At 31.2% G+C, this 21,875-nt stretch overlaps 1 protein-coding gene across 3 annotated transcripts in view; it reads left to right on the forward strand.

Annotated features, from left to right (window-relative positions):
* The window catches only part of LOC132726879 (IQCJ-SCHIP1 readthrough transcript protein-like), a 127,476-nt gene extending 106,492 nt beyond the window's left edge, over positions 1 to 20,984 (forward strand). Inside the window, exons 8-11 of one of the 3 annotated variants that reach the window (XM_060712286.1) lie at positions 15,934 to 16,074; positions 17,258 to 17,377; positions 19,388 to 19,555; positions 20,808 to 20,984. In XM_060712286.1, coding sequence (XP_060568269.1) covers positions 15,934 to 16,074; positions 17,258 to 17,377; positions 19,388 to 19,555; positions 20,808 to 20,969 — 591 coding nt within the window. In that variant the 3' untranslated portion in view covers positions 20,970 to 20,984. Of the gene's footprint in view, positions 1 to 699; positions 772 to 2,454; positions 2,573 to 3,291; positions 3,386 to 3,914; positions 5,477 to 15,933; positions 16,075 to 17,257; positions 17,378 to 19,387; positions 19,556 to 20,807 lie in introns of those variants that run through there. The other 2 variants (XM_060712285.1, XM_060712288.1) reach the window with 2 other exon arrangements.
* The last annotated feature ends 891 nt before the right edge of the window (positions 20,985 to 21,875 follow it).

A 21,875-nucleotide genomic window follows, 5' to 3' on the forward strand; every position in this document is an offset into this window, starting at 1 on the left:
CAGGCAATTATATTGGATCAACAGCGACATTACAAATCTGGGTCTAGACTTTAACTTCTGAAAATCAATGTTGGTTTATACACGATACAAATTTTGTTGTGAGAAAAAAAATTTAAATTAAGTTATCAATTTTTTTCCCCTGGCTGTCAGTATAACTTTCTTATATAGTTTTTTCTTTAGTGAATGAAATCTCATTCGTATCTCCAAATTGACACTTTAATAAAAAAAACAACAACAATAAAACCTTTATGTTTATTGGTAACGTGTTGTCAGGTTGTTTTTAAACTAGAAATGGTGTGATTGATCTCATGTTCTAGTGCATAAAATGCTATATGACAATTTTGTACATTTTCTTTAATAATGTAATTATTTATCTGTATAGTTAATTTTGACTTCAAAACTTCCCATGTGTAATCGAAAGACATTATATGATATTAAAATATTTTAGAAAAAAATCTACACAGGCTTCTTTCAGATCTGGGTGAAAAGTATTGAAATTTGTAAAAGGCACATGGTTTAAATATTTAGGCTTTAGCTGTTATTTATTTCTTATAAAAGTTTTCTGTACATTATTTTTAATCAAAAGTTAATTACAAAAATACTTAAATGATCACACCAATCTTGTTTCTGCACATATTTTCTTAACGTATTCTGAAACAATAATTTAGATGTGTAAAGGTAATTGTATTTCTAATACAGGCTGGATCTATGGCACATATGCAATTGGAAATTGAGAAGCAGTTAAAGAAGAAATCTCCAATGGCTGAAATGGTAAATTTGTGATATTATTTTACTGAAAACCTTTATTTACATATCTTGGAGTTTATTTCAAAAGGCTACCTTAAATATAACCTTGAATATTTGACAGTATTAGCAATGGTACTTTAAGATAATGGTCTGATTTGGAGGAACAAAACAAGTGAAAGGGGAAATATGTATGTACATTTTTCATACAAAAATCTGGAAAGGAGTGATCCTTTAGAAGCAACAGAAACAATAATATTAAATAAAAATTGCAGAACATAAAACAGCACAATATGATTTGCTATAAAGCACATATATACACAGTTTTTCATCAATTTAGTTACTTTATATCAAGTTTCCTATTCTATATAAGCAAAAGAAACATAACAATATTCATCGATTATGGAATTCATATTGTATGCCATTTCAATATATTCAACTTTATATTTGTTAACGTACGTTGTTGTAACCGCCTCCGTGGTTGAGGGGTTAGAGTCAATTACTTCTAATCCAGTTACCTCTCTGGCGTGGGTTCGATCCCCAGGAGATGTTTTGGTAGTTTAGCATGGAGGAAGGTAGTCTAGTACTGGTGTAACTCTCCGGGAACGATGGTTAGGAAACTACCCGCCTATATGACTGAAATACTGTTGGGAAAAGGCGTAAAATGAAACAAACAAACAAACAACTTATGTTGATTTTATTCGTTATTTACAAGAAAAAAATTGGTATCTTTTTTCAATTTTGTTCAGGATATGCATTCTTTTGAAAACTGAAAATTATTTACAACACTCATTAAGTTATACAAGCACAAGAGCCTACATGCTGTTTAAATATGTATGGAAGGTCTTTAAACACTCTACATTGCTAATGCATTATTTAACTTCAACTTCAAATAACACCAGACTCATTATTACATAAACAAAAAAAAAGCAGTTGAGAAATAGAATCTCCCGTGTAACTAAGTACACATTCGAACCAACGCTTTTTTTCTTTTAACCCAGCGTATGGTAAAACGAAGTAGTAGATTGCTGTGAGTCATGTCAGTTCACATTAGAAGTAAATTATTGATTATTGTTGGTGAATGCAACAAGACAATACTGTATTGATATATCAGCCGTAATTATTGTAATATACTGGGTCAGACAGAGAGGAGAACATTCTCATCCACACAAAGCAAATATGTCAAGTTCAGTGTAAAAATGTTTTATCTGAAATAATGTAGCGAAACTTTGACTTAGTCGATGAACTAACTTCCAAATGTTCAGTTGAATTCTCTTCATTTTGTGTTTGTCACTAAAGTTATTTAATCATCTTTTACTTTTACTTGGATTTTCGTATTTATAAGTATTAATCTAGACCACAAAATGTTAAACATGCTGGTTTCAATTTTGAAAATGTTTAGTGTATATTTGGTATTCTTAATGCAGTTTTAATGTCAGTAGCATCAGTGCACTGTTTTCTTAACATTAGTCAACTGATATACACATATAATCATAATCAAAACAGATATGCTATGTAACCAGCTTTAGTTACTGTGATTTTTTTTATGTTTTTTTTTCCAATGTTATTAATGATTCTCATGAAACAACAGATCATGTATGCTGAAATAACACTATATTTTATCTGGAACAATATATAATAATGTTTCACATATAATTTGACTCCTTAATTGATATTGTAATATTATTAAATTAAATTTGTTATTAATAGGTTGGAATTCCAGGCCTTGGTGAGAAACATAGGAAGAAACTTAGTTTAAGACAACTACAACAGATGAATTTGGCTTCCATTCAAGTCTTGTATAACGATTTACAAACACAAATTGAAAGTAAGTATAACAGAGTTTAAAGGGAGACATTCGTGTGTAAAGTTTATGTGTCTGTCTAGCATTTTTACGAATTACTTCAAGAAAATTTATATGTAAAACCGGCATTACAGCAATTTAAAGAAAAACGACCATCTGTTTGTATACAGTACTTTAACATACTTATTGACAATTCTTCGTTGTAACTGGAATATTGTGAAGTTTTAATGTTTTGCATTTAGCAGAAGTTATCATATAAGAACATTTTGTACTAAGTGATATTAGCTGGAGTTAGAATCCCCATCCAACATTCCTTTGATCAAAACAACTTTTTTTACGTTTTTGAATGATACATTTGTGCATCATTCTTAGAAAATATATTTTTTTGTTAATTTGATGATTTGTCATTGAATCAAAATATTTTTTTTCAAGTTTTTGGATAATAAACTTTTGTATCAGTTTCGTCAATGTGTACTTAAAAGGTATATTTTGTGTTAACTTTTACGATTTATGGTCCTTTTTATATGAGCACTACATACTGGTCTTAATAAATGTTTTGACAGGTTTCTAGTATGTCTGATCTGTTTCTATATGAAGTTTTGAGTTAGGAAAACAACATTTCAATGTTAAAATGTCAATAATTTATTTGTAAATAATGTCCTAGCCTAAATTTTTTGTAACATATTCAAATATTCTACAACTTCAATATTAGATGATATTTATAAATCTTGTAATATTTTCAGGTTTAAATGAGGAACTCGTACATCTGCTTATGGAGAGAGACGAGTTACACATGGCCCAGGATTCAATGCTGGTTGATATAGAAGATTTAACAAGGTTAGTCAAGTATTTTTTTCTTCCACCAACGAAGATGTGGCAATAATTTATAATAACAAATATGCAGGATGTTAGATAGATATTGAAATGTTCATCAACTCAAATTATGATTTTATTTTGGTTGAATTTTAAGCTCCACTAACACTGTAAATGTCATGTATATGTACACATTCAGTTTGATATTGCTCGGGAAATCGATTTAAATAATGTTCTAGATTTTATCAAATTGCAAACAATATGTTTTTAAGGTTAAGCTTTAGAATTGCCTTATTTCACCATACTTGTTACATGTGAACAAGTTAATTTAACATTGTTCCTTTATTTATTCTGATGCATATGAACTTTGCCATTACTTGTCCGTCTGATTGTCCAGAACAAATTGAATGAGATTTGCCTGTTCAATCAGTCTTTTTTGAAAATCTGTATTCAAACGCTATCTATCTTGCATCACATTGATCACTATTGAGCTTTTTATAAAGCTGAATTTTATCATTACATGGTGATTTGATTTTATTGTTACATATTTTAGGAGAGCGGAAGAGTTAGCAGAGCGTGCCAATCGAACTGGAGGGAATAAAGGAAACAAGACAACTAGTGTTAAAGGAAAGCTCCCAGCAAGATAGCATATTATATAACTATTAAATATCAAAAAAACTAACATAGGCTGTGTTATATAGAACAACACAAGACTGGACGGAAGTTGTCACATGCAAAACCCATGCAAAAGCATTATGACAGTTACGATGAGTAGACTCGCAAATTATTCTAATAGAACATATAGAAATGTCATTAGGAAGTAACATAAATGTAAGGACTATGTTGTGTTGTACAAGAAAGTGATTTAAAATTTAAAAAGCATAAAACAATACATACACTATGAAATTTACAATGTACATGTTGAAGTGATCATATGTATGGATATACATGTTTAGCTGAATAATTATAATCTGGCAACTTACAAAATGATTACGGAAAGAAAAGATTGTTTTATGTTTAGTGGTTTTAAACCAGTTGATAACTAGGTGTTGAGACATTCCGTAATTAATGGAATAAAGATCTGTGTCATGTGTCCTTTTTCTCTAACAATATATATGTCGTGTAATGCCATTTAGTTGACTTCTTGTCTGTTAATTAGTGTTAACATGTATTCTTAAGAAACAAGTAATACTTTTCTATTGATAAGGGTTTTTCCATCTTGTAAAGGACTTTAATTTGGATTTTTCATGGCTTTTAGTTTTAATCTGAATATGGCAATTTTTTAAAAGAAAAAGCTAACAAGCTATATTAAGTAACCGTCACCTGGTATCCGTCAACAAAGTGTTATCTGAATTTCCTCACATAAATCTGGCTTGAGACTTAATGAAGTGAATAACTTATACTAATTTGTGATTGCATAATGTGTGGGTCTCACAACACACATTTAATTAACAATGAGCAGGAAGCAATTTCACTTTGTGGCTTACATTTAATATATTAACTAATATTTACCAAAATAATTAAACTAATTGTGTTTTTGTTATCACTTTGAGGCATATTCATTTAAACTTATCATGTCATATTATACAAGAGATAGTTCTAACAACAAGTATATAAGGTTTTTTCGACCAAATTGTTAAAACAGAATAAGCATCAATTATTTATATTCCCTTTGAATTTCAATAAATGTAGTATATGAAGAAAGTTTTTATTAATTAATGTGTATTTCATTGATTCATATATGATATACCTGTATAAGTGTTCATGCAAATTTGATAATGAAAAAACCTTGAATATTAATTTACTTGTTTATTATTGTTACCGTATTGTTGGGAGTCAAAAAAGCAGTTATAAATTTGATAATATCATTTTGTTGTTTCATTTGTAGCGCTATTTACAATTTATGACTTGAATCAATAGATGAAAATAATCAGATACATTAAGAATGAGAGTTTTGGTGTTTGTAAATAAAAATGTAAACAATGTTTCATAATTTTGCTTAGTATATGTATTGTAATGTACCTTTTGTTAACTGGCACATATTTTTAACTTGTTTTCATGCTAATTCAACATAAATCATTAAAAATGAGATAAATAAAAATATAAATGCTCAAACTTTTGTTTTCATACACTTAACCATACAAAATATTTTTGTGTGCATCGAATATATCCAAACATTTGATTTTACTTAGTATGCCTCACGTATCTTTTAATAAATGGATTGCCATGTCGGATAGAAATGAAAGGTCTTTTTGTGATTGCTTTAATGTCGCCCTGAAGTGATTGCTTCGCCCTGAAGTGATTGCTCCGCCCTGAAGTGATTGCTCCGCCCTGAAGTCTTCACCGCTTCTACACAACTTGGATAAATGTAAAATATGTGAAAAATATTGAGCGAAAATACAGTTCATCTTGACAAGTACATTTCAAAATAAAAATTCACATTTTTTGCTTGTGAGTTTTTTTTCATGAAATATGACAGGCAGGAGGGGTAATGTTCATTAACTGTCACCTTTGAAGAAAATTGTTCAGTGACATATAATGAATAATTTAATATAAAGGAATAATATTCTGTCGCCATCTTCCGGGTACGAATTATTTAGACTGATGTAAAAACAACAACATCGTTATCCATGAGTAACACTCGAATGTTATGTAGTGTTTGTATAACCTGAAATTAATAAATTAAAATACTTAAATGAATTTTATTAACAAATTTGTGTACATAATAATTACTTGCACTGTAGAAGCGTTTTAAAAGCACACGTGTGACCCTATTCGATATTGACTCCCTGCTGGTGTGATAGTGTGCTGAGTGCTAAATTTTATTACAAAAAATAGATTAGAATAGGGAAGTGGGCGAAAGTGAATGGTGATTGAACTTGCAGATAATTGGCAGTTCAATATGAATGTCACATTCCCAACTTTTATCAGAACGCTTAGAGACATACTTTCCTGACACGATTCCTTTTGTATTGTTAAGTGGCATATATGGAGTTGAAGCGTAGCTATTGTGTGACATTTGTTTGCATTTTACTACCTTTTCTGACATATTTGATTTACCCATAATTATAATGTTATAAGACACATATATAGAAATTGACCTAGTATCACATTTTTTGCAATCACGACATCAAAAGTCTAAGAAAAAAATACCAGTAAGTATTTTAATATTGGAAATAATTTTGCAAACTATCGAGTATGTTGTAGAAGAAATTGATCTTTTTTCACAAGATTTAATTACAATGTATTTAAATTCTTACACTACCAGGAGTAATGTAGTGACATATGTAGATATATATTTGAACAAATATACATGTCTTTTTCTATCGAGTTCATCACACCCTGTAGAGATTAATTTGTTTGTGAATAGGAGATCAAAAAGAAAAATGAACATTCTACAAATGGGCAACATGTCTGACAGTGTCTGCACGAAAAGGAGCAGTCAGTTGTTGAAATGTCAAGCGTTGCATGCCAAACGAGATTTAACATTACCCGCTCTAAAACGAGCTACACTACAAAAAGATTTAGTCAGTCATATATTATTTATATTCAAACAATAATCTGCATTTTTAATTTATAAATAATTTACTAATTTATTCAAAATTAGGTCAGGACAGTTAAATGTCTTTCCATGTATATACTTACAAACCAACAGTGCAGCAGTTATTGCATTATGATTTTTAATTACTTTAGAAAAATTTAATTAAAATATCATCAAGTAGTTCACGTCAGTTATAGTCCGCTAGTTCTCATGATCATTAAATAATATCAACCAAGACAGTAATCAAAGGTTAAATTTGGCTTCATGTTTTTCACAAGGGTAAACTGTGCCAGATTAAGTGTATATTTGCATAGTTTATATGTATAGCATTGAACAATTAACGTGAATTCTATAACCATTTCTTACATGAAAAATTGCATTTTTGACTGTGTTAGAATTCACACTGTTAATTTACAACTTGAGTAAACAGAAACAATAATTGATAATGGAGGAACCCCGTGACGTTACCGTGTAATAAGGAATAACATTTTGTATAATGATTTAAAAAAAAATTTTTCTTCATCTGAAATGTAAAATATTTGCAAAATACTGAGAGAGAACATTGTATATCTTTACAAATGCATTTGAAATAAAATATTTACAGTTCTCTTTATTCTTGTGTGTTCCATAACTACAAGGATAGGTCAATATGTAATAAAATATGGTCAGTAACGTTAACAACGAACAAATATTCTACAGTTATCTAATTTAACTCTTCGGAAAAATTTCTTGCAGAAATACAAAGTCTCAGACGTTTAATCCAATTTTTTAATGTTTCAACATAGTTTTCCTTGGGTGGTATTTTCAGTAACTGAAAAATTGCCGTCCCTATTCAATTTCTACCTTGTAGTGTTGACCTGCAAGATGTTTTGTCAGTCTAGTCTAGGAAAGAGGAAAAAGTCACCAGGTGCCAAGTCAGAAGAATACGGTGGATGTTTAACCTTTTCCCTTATATAAGCGTGTTTCGACGGCTTTTTGACCCCCCCCTTTTTCAGGCCTCAAACAGTGAAAAAATGCCCTATTTAGGCCCCAAACACTGTTTTTCGTTTGAGAAATGTTGTTAAAAAAATTGACCATTTTTTCGGCGCCGTCCCCATTCCAAATATTACATCAAGGGGTTGCCAGAAGGGGGATGTGCCCCCTTCTGTTTGGGGGGTTTGAAGGGGGGCGGAGTCCTCCTCATCGCCAAGAAAATTTTGTACTTGTGAGAGGCTTTAAATGACCCCAGGTCGATCATAAGATAACGTGTAACCAACGCTGAAAAGCCTTTGACTCTATCTCAATCCCTTGAGAAGTTGCAGCACTTTGAAATAAATTTTGATGGAAAAAATCGAGGCAAAAAAGTGATTTTTGGCAATTTTGAGATGTCCCCTCGTTGCCATGGTAACAGGAAATTTAAGACTGAGCATGTCGTTACAAAGGCAATGGTCCAGTCAACATTTGTGCCAAGTTTGATTAGTATTGAAGCATTTTTTCATAGTTTCATAGCAGTTTGAACTTGTGAGAGGAGGCTTTTCAGTGAAAATGGCCATTTTTCACAATATGCTCATGGGGGAAAGGGTTAACTAAAAAAATTATAAATGTTACAAAACAATGATTTTTCACCAAAATTAAGTAAAAGACCAAATGTTAACATGGAAAAACTAGATTTTGGGTGGTTCCAAGGTTTTTCATCATTTTTTGTTAACCTTTTCCCTTATATAAGCGTGTTTCGACGGCTTTTTGACCCCCCCCCCTTTTTCAGGCCTCAAACAGTGAAAAAATGCCCTATTTAGGCACCAAACACTGTTTTTCGTTTGAGAAATGTTGTGAAAAAAATTGACCATTTTTTCAGCGCCGTCTCCATTCCAAATATTACATCAAGGGGTTGCCAGAAGGGGGATGTGCCCTCTTCTGTTTGGGGGGTTTGAAGGGGGACGGAGTCCTCCTCATCGCCAAGAAAATTTTGGACTTGTGAGAGGCTTTAAATGACCCCAGGTCGATCATAAGATAACGTGTAACCAACGCTGAAAAGCCTTTGACTCTATCTCAATCCCTTGAGAAGTTGCAGCACTTTGAAATAAATTTTGATGGAAAAAATCGAGGCAAAAAAGTGATTTTTGGCAATTTTGAGATGTCCCCTCGTTGCCATGGTAACAGGAAATTTAAGACTGAGCATGTCGTTACAAAGGCAATGGTCCAGTCAACATTTGTGCCAAGTTTGATTAGTATTGAAGCATTTTTCATAGTTTCATAGCAGTTTGAACTTGTGAGAGGAGGCTTTTCAGTGAAAATGGCCATTTTTCACAATATGCTCATGGGGGAAAGGGTTAAGGACTGTCACTAGTTTTTCCCGAACAGAAATTAGAGTAACTCATTTGTGTGCAGGAGCGTTGTCATGCAGAAAATACAGGTGTTTTTCATTTTTTCTGAACACTACATTTTTATAAAACTTGGATGTGACAGAACCTCTAGGACAAAACTAACGTACAGTCATAAAATTAGAAAAACTACGACTTTCGTATTTTAGAAACAATTTTAATAATTTTTGAGCTCCCTCTGGTGGCCAAATGTTTGCAAATGGGGTAACCACCTGGCAGTTATTCGCCTAACTTTCCTAACTTTCAGTTGATTCTTCAGAATCGCATGAGTTGACCTTTTTGATATTCCTGCGATATGGGCTATATGTGTAAGTAAAAGACTTGCATTGTTAACAGTGATACGCTTGACTTGATGAATGTTCTTGTCAGTTAATATGGAGCGTTTTCTACCAGAATTACAGACATCATTATTGACTCGTGCCCGTTTTGAATTTATGCATGTACTGTAAAGGACAAGTTACCGTCCACGCCCCAGCTCTGGCTTTAGCAGAATTCAACATTTAACATGAACTGGTAAAATTTTGAAACATTCGCAGATGTGTTCAATTGGCAATTAGTATTGAACTTTTAATGTGACACGTTAGTGCCATATTATAAAAAGCGGCATATGGTCCCCAAGTAAAACAATGCGTTTGCCCTAAACGAGAAAACAATGGACGAAAACAATAAAATGAGAATTTGAAAGGAAATTAGATGTTTCGAAGATTGCATATCACAAATTACCTGTCAAAGTCAAAATTAAAAGACAGGCAACATATTCATGAGATATTTTACAGTATTCACGTGGGAGTTCTGGAACTACCCAAATTGAAAAAGGTCGGATAGAAGAAACTTTAAATACCACAAACATGTACACATAGCAATTATGTCGTGCCGAACGATCTTCAAGGATCGAAAAGATAACATCTTTGATTATATCACCTGTGTGACTTTTAAGTCCTCCACATGGTACAAATAATACCGATATGGCAATACAATGGAAAAAACGGAATCCCTAAAAAACGCCCAAAACGACTCGGTTCGATTGTGCCTGTTCATGGACGGTATTGTAAAGTGCAAGTTGCCGCCTACGCTCCCTAGCACCTGCTTAAGTAAAATTCAACATTTAACATGAACTGGTAAAATTTTGAAGTTATAAACATCCGCAGATGTGTTCATATGGCGATTATCATGGAACCTTCAATGTGATACATAGTGTCACTCCATGAAAAGCGGTATATGGTTCCAAAGTAAAAATCAGAAGACAGAAATAGAAATGTTTCGTTATGGTTTTGATTTAGTTGGATTGTAAGCCACAAACGCTGTAAAGGTCAGATTGTGTGATAAATATTTTTTATTTATTTTATTAGTTTTTATTTTGCTACCTAAATCGATTTTTAAAAATGAATTTTTGATTTTTAAACAAAAATGTGTTTTAGCCCCTTTTTAAGTAAGGGGGGTCTTTGTTTTTTCTAATGTTTGTCAGCGGTAGACCCACTTTGGTTTTGGTCAAAACCAGAAAAAACATTTAAACCCCGCCCCCTTCAAAAGCATAGGAGGAACACTCTTATTGAGAAGAAGACACCTATTGTTTTGGGGCCCCTTCGAGAAGGTCAAGAATAGAGCGACCTTGAATGTGAAAACCGTTTAGAGAAGCATTACACCCATAGCCTTCAAACTTAAAAAATGACAATCTTTTTAAAAGGAAAAAGCTAGCAAGCTACATTAGGCAACCATGAACTGGTATTAATCAGCAAATAAAGAGACAAGAGTAAATTGAATTTCCTTAGATAACTCTATCTTGAAACAGAATAAAGTGGTAAGCTTATACAAATTTGGGATTGCATTTTTAGGCAACAGGTAGACATTTAAGTAACAATGAGCAGAAAGAATCTTTTTGTTATCATTTCGAGACATATTCATTTTAACCTATCAGACCCCTAATGTTCAGGAGATAACTGACACATGTATTTGACATTTGTTTGACTATTTTAGTTTTAGTTTCAATCAAGACAGTATGTATTTATCATTGTCTGTTATTTCATTGATTCATATCTCATAAACATCGTGCTAATGATTATGAAAAACCTTAAATATTTTATTTAATAATTGTTTATTATTGTTATTGTCGAGAGTCAAAATGCAATTAACTTTGATGATATCAATACAGTGATTAAATTGTTGCGTTGTTTACAATTTATGACTCGGATCAATTAATGAATAATCAGATACATTAAGAATGAAAGGTTTTGGTTTGTAAACAATGTCTCATAATTTTGCTTTGGATATACACCTTACTGTACCTTTTGTAAATTGAAACATACTTTTTACTTGTGTTTTCATGCTTATTCATTAGAATAAGAGAAATAAAATATAAATGCTCAAATGTTTGCTTTCATTACGGATTTACATTACATGTAATGTAAATCCGTGCTTTCATAGGCCTTGGCATACAATTGTTTCCTAAATTGTGTGTTACAAATATATACAACTCTATTAAAAGTAGAGAAACTGAAAGCGAACAGCATGGATCCTGATCAGACTGCGCGGATGCGCAGGCTTGTCTGGATCCATGCTGATCGCAAACCAACTATGTTGGTTTTGTCGTGACGCGGCTCTTTTTTTATTCTTGTTCATCAATAATGAAGATAATTCCGGATATTATTCCATTTGCAATAATTGAAAACTACATTGAACTTGCAGATAATGGACGATTCAATATGAATCTCACATTTCCAAGTTTTATCTAAACATTCCTAAACAATACGTGACACGATTCACTTTAGTTGTTAACGTTGAGTAGAAACGTAGCTATTATGTGACAATTATTTCCAAAAATATATATGATCTTTTCAGATAATTCAATTTGTCCATATGGTGCTATAAGACACGTATACAGAAATAAGTATACCTTTAATAAGTAATAAGTAATTGTTACATATGAATACTACATTTATGACAAGTCAGAACTTTCAGCCTGATTTAAAGTCATTTTTCAATTCTTTCTTACCTTTGAGTATACTCCAAAGCTTTCAGATGTTTCCTAACAATGTCAAGAAGAAAAAATACATGTCTCCTTTGACTTTTATACTTTTATACGAAGTTGTGCCAATAATAGGATGTTCGTTTTTTGCGGACGTTACGGTATCAAAAGTATAAAACTAGTTTAGTTCGTATTGCTTTGTGAATATCAAATGTCTTACCATACAAAACTATTTACCTCATTCATTCAAAGGAAATTCAATATTTATTTAGATGTTTAAATTTACATGCTGAATGTCCGGTGCTTGGAAGTGACAAAATAATAGCCATTTACATTTTGCCACCAAAGCATCAAATTAAGAATTAAATGGAGATATTTATACCGATAATCATGCATATTCACATGCTTTTCAAATGTAGGTAATGTCCACACTTGAATGTGTAAGTCTTAACGTGTGACTAGAAAATGAATACATGAAATAGATAATTGGTAATGAGAAAGCACCAGGGTTGTTTCGTTGTTATCGTAAGTTGTGAATTTCAAAGGAATCATACTGGTTAAAATAATAGTTTTACATAGAGCGGTATTCTTGTTACCATGCTTAATGAGTGACACTACTGAACATAATATATTACACCTGTTTAGAGATTTCACATCTATCTATGTTATTGAAATCAAAGGTAAAATTTGATTTTAAGAAATCATAGTAGTACAACAGTACATTCATTATTAAACTAATGAATTAAACATCATGCAAAACATGTAACGTTATATATGTATGGAATTAAAAAAATCATATGTCTATTTTTTTTTGCTTCTCAAAAGTCAAGGAAATACCATTCAGTAAGTCTCCAGATAAGTTACTATATATTGGAAAAGATGTTGCAAAATATCCAATATGCTTTAGAAGAATATGATATTCTTTTTCGCACGATTTAATTATTTTCTCTCCCACACAAACCATCAGTGTGTGTAATACCATCTGTAAATATATATTAAAGTAAATAATACATGACTTTTTCTAACTATCATCACTCCCTGCAGAGATTAATCTGTTTGTGAATAGGAGAACAGATGATAAAAAAATGAACAAATCTACAAATGGGAAACAATTCTGACAATGTCTGCACGAAAATGAGCAGCAAATAGTTGAAATGTCAGGTCTTGCATGTCAAACGAGAATTAAAACATCCTCTCTAACATGAGCAATGTGTCTCCATATGAAACAAAGGGGACACAGATCAACATGGCAAGGCGACGTTTACAGAACACAACCCGGCCGCACCAGCAGGGTACTTAGAAGGCACTAGCCATGGTACTACTATTAAAAAAGATTGAAGAACACCAGGGGAAGCATTATGATTTTCGTGATGTCTACATATCTTGAAGGCATTTTCATAAGCACAATGCCAGCAAATGGGAGTTCTCATGAGTTTCTGCTCGAAAGTTCTAAAATATATACTTACTTATTGTTAAATCAACAAAACAGCAATCAAAATGTGGATTTTTTTATAAATATGTTTGGCTCTTTGTTTTTGTCACAACTGTAAAGAACCGAAGCACACACACATAAAAATATATTTATACATTGTACAAGTAACCTACGCGTGGGCATACAATTTGTTATTGCGTTTTGTTCTTCATGGCACATGTCTCGATTCAAATGTTATTACTAAAAAACATCAGAATTATACCACATTAAAGATGACTGTATATTTTAATTCCTTTTTATTGGGCAGCCTTCGCGTTACTGTAGAACGTCTGACGTCAACTAATTTACTTGCGCCGTTTTCCTTCGCTTCTTTGTGTTCTTTGAAAAAAAGTCTTAGGTGGCTATATTTTCTTATGAACTTGTCGTCTATAACAAATTAATTCGTCATGGAAGCGCCTAGAGTCAAATTTATCTCATTCAGACTATAGTCAGAAACTTGTATAACTAAAATTACAACACTTTAACTGTCAATGTGTGATATTTTATTGTTTAGCTTAGAGATAGATTTTTCGATCATAATTCCCATTATCACGTTTCTTTATTATAAGTGGAGTTTCTGTAACATGTATTTAACAAAATGAATAAACAGAAATAACAACAAATGTACCTACAATAGTAAATGTGATCAGAATGGCACAGAGTGACGTTACCAAGTCAAGTCACCAGACAAAACACATGTGAGATGAAAAACGTTGTACTTTATTATCACTTGAAATCAAATTTATGTATTGCTTATTCTAAATTATGATTGATGCTTACTATTTGAAGACAATAGTGACTTCCTTAACATATACATTTATAACCAAACTTGACAGTTCTGTTTTGTGTTCGTGTGCTTATTTTGTGATATGTCTCGTTCGCAATTTTAAGAATAAAAAGTTTATATTTGATGTAAAATTCTTGACTTGGTGCAAAATAATAAATTGTCCATAGTACAAGCAGTGTGTGAATCATAACATAAGCAATGTCATTAAATGAGAAAATCCTCATCAGAGTTTGGTTCAAAAGTTCATACTTGAATAATAGAAATATATACAAAATGTTTCAGCATTCTGTAAATCAGGAGATGGAGATTGTATGGATTTGTTGGGTTCCTGATACTGTCACGTGGGAAAACTTAGACAGATTACTTGTCAAGTTTTACAGAATTGTCATCTGATTAAAATTGATGCCCTGATACTTTTTACATAGATTAATATCATGCTGATTTCTAAAGGCATTTTCTAAATGAAGAATCACACACAGACTCGGAAAGTCCCTTTGCGACAGAAGAAATTCAATGTCTAGTGGATTGAATATGTTATCTCGGGACAAGATTCTGCCTATAATAAAAGAGGCAGTTTTAATTGGATTGATTCAAACAAGACAAAACATTATATTGATTTGCAATAGGTTTAAATTAGAATATCATTCAGTATTAAAGAAGGCATTGCCATGTAGCAAATGCATAAAGAAGTGAAAACTTACTTTTCTGTGCACATGTATATTATTTGTTATAAATATTTTTGACAGGTTGTATGGTCCTATATTAATGCTTGTTTGCATTTATAACCTGATCTGCTAACAAATCTATAATACAGCAAACTTCCTTTTCTTGAGAAAGAAATGAAATAACTTCATAACAGCAGCCATTTATATATAGTTAATATGAATGTCACCACCATCCAATAAAAAGTACATTACAAATGTGCAATAGTATGCAGTTATATCAATTATGTAATAAATATTAATTATATCAGCTTTACAAGAGACAGCTAGTGTTGACAAATCAATTCATTATTGATACTATAGTATGGAATGAAAAGGGTTTAAATACTTTAAAATTAATATGCCCTTTTAATGTGAATAACACTGATGTGTTTTCATTGATATTTATGTTATGAGAATGTAATAATTGTAGTTTTATAATATGGTACATTTGATCGAATTTATACCAAACATATAAATTAAAACTATATTTGCCATGGGGAGCAGTCTCCAAATATATGTTTACTCTTTTACTCTTTTTCTGAGTGTTTCGTATCATAGCATTTTATAACTAGTAAAGAAATCAACACAGGGTTGTAATTATAGTATTTGAAAAGTTTAGTTTCAGTTGGTGTATAGATAATTCATGGTGTATTGAACAAAGAACAAAATACAACCATTTTACATTTAAAGATTCCTTATCAGTTTAATGAAATTATATTGAAAGTAAATATTCCTGTATATTTTCAGGCAAGACGCAATGACAGGGAAGAAATTAGGAAAAAGCTTGCAATGGGTGGAGAAGATGGCCTTGACGATGATGACGACGATGATGATGAAATAACATATAAAAAGCCAAACATTCAGTCACGATTACAAAGTGGACTGCAGGTGAATGTCATATTAATTTTGTTCAGCAATATGTCTTGTTTCATGAACATTGCAAAACAGTGACAGACCACAAATAATTTTAGGCTAAGGAAAAGAAACTGTCCAAAATGAAAACAAATCTTACTTGCTTTTTTTATCAAATGAGTATTACCTATAAATTACAAACTTTAGAAACATTATAGAAAATTCCTTACATCATGTGAAGATGTTGGGAAATGAATATGAAATTGAAAGCTATCATGGCTATATTCAAGGTTATTTTGACTCCTTGATGGGAATAGTGTAGTGCTGAACTAGAAATGTGTCCATAGGACACGGGTGCCCCCACACTCCACTGTTTGACTCTAGGTCTAGAATTAAAAGACCAATGAAAAACAGGTTTACAAAAAACGAAGGTTAAATATAATACCGAAATAAAGCTGTACAGCTATCATCTTTAATTAAATATTTTAGACATATTGAAATAGTCCCATTATATGAAAAAAAAGTAAAAGTTAAAAAATTACATCATTTTAACTTTTTCAATGATTTTTCTTGACTTTCAATTTAAGAAGTTGACCAAAAAAGATTATAAGAATAACTTCTATTTACCATTCCATCTGTTTGTTAAATGTCATGACCAAGTATTGAAGAAAATCTATGACAAAAATTGTTGTATTTTATTATTGTATAACCTCTAAGGGATTGTTCAGCTTTCTTAAAGGTGGAGGTCATATTTGATTAAGTGTAATTTTTAAAAGGTTTTTACTTTAGCTATTAGCTATTTATATTAAGTCAGAAAATGGATAAATCATGAAGTTGTTTCTTAATGCGATGATAATGGGAAATCAAATTAAACAGTTATATGAGTTTTAAATGAAACCCAGCTTACAAATTATTAAAAACAAATGTAAGAAAACTATATTAAAATGAACATCTATTAAAAGATACAATATTATACATTACAGGCGATAGATAAAATGTTTCACTTAATGACATTTTCAGCTTCATTTTTCACTCTTTTTGCATTATTTTAATAAATAAGATATATATATATATACTGTATTTGTTTTAGCTTAAGACAGTGACAATCTTGCTGTTTTTAATGCTTCCAAGGGATTACTTTTTTCCAGATATTTATTGTCTCATCGGTGTGATAATTTGTCTTGTATATAACAATATGATGTTATATTCTTTTATATAGATATGTTTTATGAATGAGTCACCAGGTGACACTGACAACGAAGGGCTGTCTCCAAGGCAACATGAAATCCATGACAATGTGAAACTTATGAAGAAAGTCAGTAACCTTGTTGATTCAGATGTAAGTATATGTCATTTAACTTTAGTAAGTGTCACTTTAGCCTTCATGTTAGAACATACCCTGAAGTTTTGGCTGAGACTAACTTACTAAGCCATCTCGGAAGGAACATGAAGCTCTCGTCACTAAGTTATACTGTATCTGGTCTCCCTAACAATTTGTTCTACCAGTATGCATTTTATAAATGCACATACTTTTGCTTGAAAAAATATTTTTTTCTCCTCATTCATTCAAAAGAAGCTAGTTCAAAATAGCTTGTAACCAAAGCCCTATCTCTAATCTCAATTTAATTATATTCAGTTAAAATTACCATCACTAAAATGCCAATTTTAATTGCATTGGGCAAAAAAATTCTATACTTGGATAAAAGTACATGTGCTGGTTGATATTAGTAGCAAGTATGTAATTATTTGGTAGTTTCCTGAAATTCAGGATTAAATGTGACAACAAGAGAATAATCCAGTAGAACCCAAGCAATTGAATTTTATTTTAAGCATGATCAAGTTCTCTTGCACATAATTGAATTTATTTAAGTTGGATGAAAATTGTTTAAACAGAAAACTATTCTGTCAGCAGAAACAAAATTATAATCTAGGTCACTGTGTACAATTAACCCTTTACCTCATATATATGCGAAACAACACACTTTCGACCCCCCCCCCCTCTTTTAGGCCCCAAATAGCGAAAAAATGTCCTATCTGGGCCCCAAACACATGTTTTCGTTTGCAAAATGTTGCTAAAAAAAGTGAGCACTTTTTCTGCGCCGTTCCCCATCCAAAAGATACATCAGGGGGTTGCCAGAAGACGGATGTGCCCCCTTCTGTTTGGGGGGTTTGAAGGGGGCGGTAGCTCAAAAGCCTTTGACTCTATCTCAATCCCTTGAGAAGTTACAGCACTTTGAAATAAATTTTGATGGAAAAAATCAAGGCAAAATAAGGATTTTTGACAATTTTGAGATGTCCCCTCGTTGCCATGGTAACAGGAAATTTAAGACTGAGCATGTTGTTACAAAAGCAATGGTCCAGTCAACATTTGTGCCAAGTTTGATTAGTATTGAAGCATTTTTCATAGTTTCATAGCAGTTTGAACTTGTAACAGGAGGCTTTTCATTTTTCACAATATGCTCATGAGGGAAAGGGTTAAATTAAAAAACTTGGCTACTTGTAATTTTTGACTTTCTTTATCACATGCTTATCAGGATAAATCTGATTTTCATAAAAGATTTTACCCTGCTCATTCATTGATTTTAACATATAACTTACAATTGTTATTCAACCTTATTTTTTATGAAGATAAGATAAGAGAAGTTGATAAAAATGTTTTGCTGACCATCTTTAGGAATCACAACTCATCTGAATCCTTATTTTTGTATTTCATTCCATTTTTCATTAAATCATTCCTTTTTGTCCTCTGTATGCTAGAAATAGTCAAAGGTTGTTAGTAACCCCATGGATAACGTGTTTGTATTCAGTTGACCTGTAATGTCCATATTGATGTGTAAAATTGCTTAAAATAATGTTAAATTAATGAACAACTGATACGGACACATAGCCAAGTTGACGGGCACCTGAGGTCTTCCTCCACCAGTAAAGCTGGAACGTCGCGATATGACCTATAATGTGTCGATGAGACGTAAAACACAAAACAAACAAACAAACAAATATAGCCAAGTTACCTGCCGTTTCAACCAGAGTTTACTTTGCTCCTGTTTTTATGCATAAAATAGAGAATTAAGATTTAATCATGTTGATTACATCTTTTGCTTTAAACAGAAAAGTTGAATTTGAAGAAACTCGCTCTTCCCATGATTAAACTTGTCAATTTTGTTTGCTTATTGAGATTGGGGAAGAATATCATTTTGGAAATTAATTTCCTGTGAACCGCTGACAGGACAACCTCGTTAATGTTAAATGATTAGTTTCTGTTCTCTGAAAGATTAATGTATTTTTTTTTGGTGTGGAATATTTAGAAATTGCAACGATAATAAATGCAATGTATTACTTTTTGTTCCAGAATAATTTGAGTACTGTAACTGATTTAAATAACCCTACCCAACCAACAACATCTATACAGAGGTGCAGTCCACCAAGATTAAAACCTGGTGATGAAAAAGAAAAGAGTGAAGACTTTCATTCCAGACAAGAGCAACTACAAAATGAGGCTAAAATGGCTCTTGCACAGGTTTGTTGATTTCACTCCAACACAAGAAGAAAGAAGTGTCATTTGACGATTTATGAATCACAGTAGATTGATTTTAGTCTTGCCTTATAGGATGCCTATTTATAAGTACTTTAGTAACACAGTATGTACCATTGAAAGTGTTCTCTTTCCCTTGATGGGATCGTGAGATCCCATGAAATATCAAAGCATCAAAGGAAATATTTTAATGAATCTTTCTGTAAAGATGTCAAAAATATGGTCACTTCCTTTCAGCATGTTAATGTGTTTTTACTTCTTTGTTCTATAAAATGTAGGCTAAGAATAATGTTATTTCCTCATACAATAGATCTTGTGTAGATAGCAAATCTGATCATGTAAAGCCATATACGATGTGATCAAATGATCCTGATCTATTATTTAGTTTTGCTTTGATTGCCTATTTAAAACATTTTTTATTCAAAAGACAAGCAATTAAGAAAATCATATTTTTATTTGGACTATTCTATTAAGTTAAGTTGGTCAAATGTCGCTTATTGTCCATTCGTAATCTCAAAGTTTGCACTGTTTTTCCCAATGTTTGGCACTGTACACTTTTAAAGGGGATTTTACACCCATAGGTTAATCATTTTGTTTACCTTACCGAGTCCATGTGTACATTATTACATTTATACAAGAAAGTATATCAGGAGTAGTGGCATTACATACAAACTTACAGGCAATTATATTGGATCAACAGCGACATTACAAATCTGGGTCTAGACTTTTACTTCTGAAAATCAATGTTGGTTTATACACGATTAGATTTTGTTGTGAGAAAAAAAATGTCAATTATGTTATCAAATATTCACTTTTTTCCTGGCTGTCAGTATAACTTTCTTATATAGTTTTTTTAGTGAATGAAACATCATCTGTATCTTCAAATTAACTCTTTAATTAAAAAAAAAACACCAACAAAACCTTATTTTGTTTTACAAGGTAATTTCTATCTGTATAGTTAATTTTGACTTCAAAATTTTCCCATGTATAATCGAAATACATTATATTTTATGATATTATTAAAAAAAATATTGTAGTGAAAAGTATTGAAATTGGTAAAAGGCACATGGCTTAAATATTTAGCTATTATTTATTTATTCTGTACATTATTTTAAATCGAAAGTGAATTACAAAAAAATACTTTAATGATCACGCCAATCTTGTTTCTGCACATATTTTGTTGGGTATTCTGAAACAATAATTTAAATGTATAAAGGTTATTGTATTTCTAATACAGGCTGGATCTATGGCATATATGCAATTGGAAATTGAGAAGCAGTTAAAGAAGAAATCTCCAATGGCTGAAATGGTAAATTTGTGTTATTTTACTGAATACCTTTATTTACATATCTTGGAGTTTATTTCAAAAGGCTACCTTAAACATAACCTAGAATATTAAAAAAAAAATTGACAGTATTAGCATTGATACATTAAGGTAATGGTCTGATTTGGAGGAACAAAACAAGTGAAAGGGAAAATATGTATGTACATTTTCATACAAAAATCTGGAAAGGAGTGATCCTTTAGAAGCAACGGAAACAATAATATTAAATAAAAATTGCAGAACATAAAACAGTACAATATGATTTGCTATAAAGCGCTGGTGTACACAGTTTTTCATCAATTTAGTTACTTAATATCAAGTTTCCTCTTCTATATTAGCAATGATATTCATTGATTATGGAATTCATATTGTATGCTATTTCAATATTTTCAACTTTATATTTGTTAACTTATGTTGATTATATTTGTTATTTACAAGAAAAATATAGATATCTTTTTCAATTTTGTTCAGGATATGCATTCTTTTGAAAAATGAAAATTAATAATAATAAATACCACATTTATATAGCGCCCTTTTCATTAAAATGTTCAAAGGCGCTTTACATCAATCATATATGTCTAAAACAATATAAATGAACAGGATTATGAACATTAAAAATATTTTGCATTAACTAATTAAAAGTATAAATTATGGAATTATTTTTACATATTAATACAATATAACTTAAAGATCCTTAAAACTCACTTTACAATATTATTGTCATACATTAAAATTGTCTTCAATATATAAATGTGTAAGAAATAATGTGCCTTTTAACATAAACTCATTAAATAAATATTAAAGCTACTTTAAATGCATATTGATGATTTTCATTGTTTTGTTGTCATACTTTACAACAGAAAATATATGAACGATTGATAAAAGAATGAATACAGCGACATCAGACTAAAAGAATATTGAACCTAACGAACCTGGATAGCATGAGTACTGCTACACCAAGGTCCAGTACCGAGGGAGTCA

This window comes from Ruditapes philippinarum, unplaced genomic scaffold (assembly GCF_026571515.1).
Source record: "Ruditapes philippinarum isolate M1 unplaced genomic scaffold, ASM2657151v2 ctg1411_1_1_1_1, whole genome shotgun sequence".
In the NCBI taxonomy this organism is placed as follows: domain Eukaryota; kingdom Metazoa; phylum Mollusca; class Bivalvia; order Venerida; family Veneridae; genus Ruditapes; species Ruditapes philippinarum.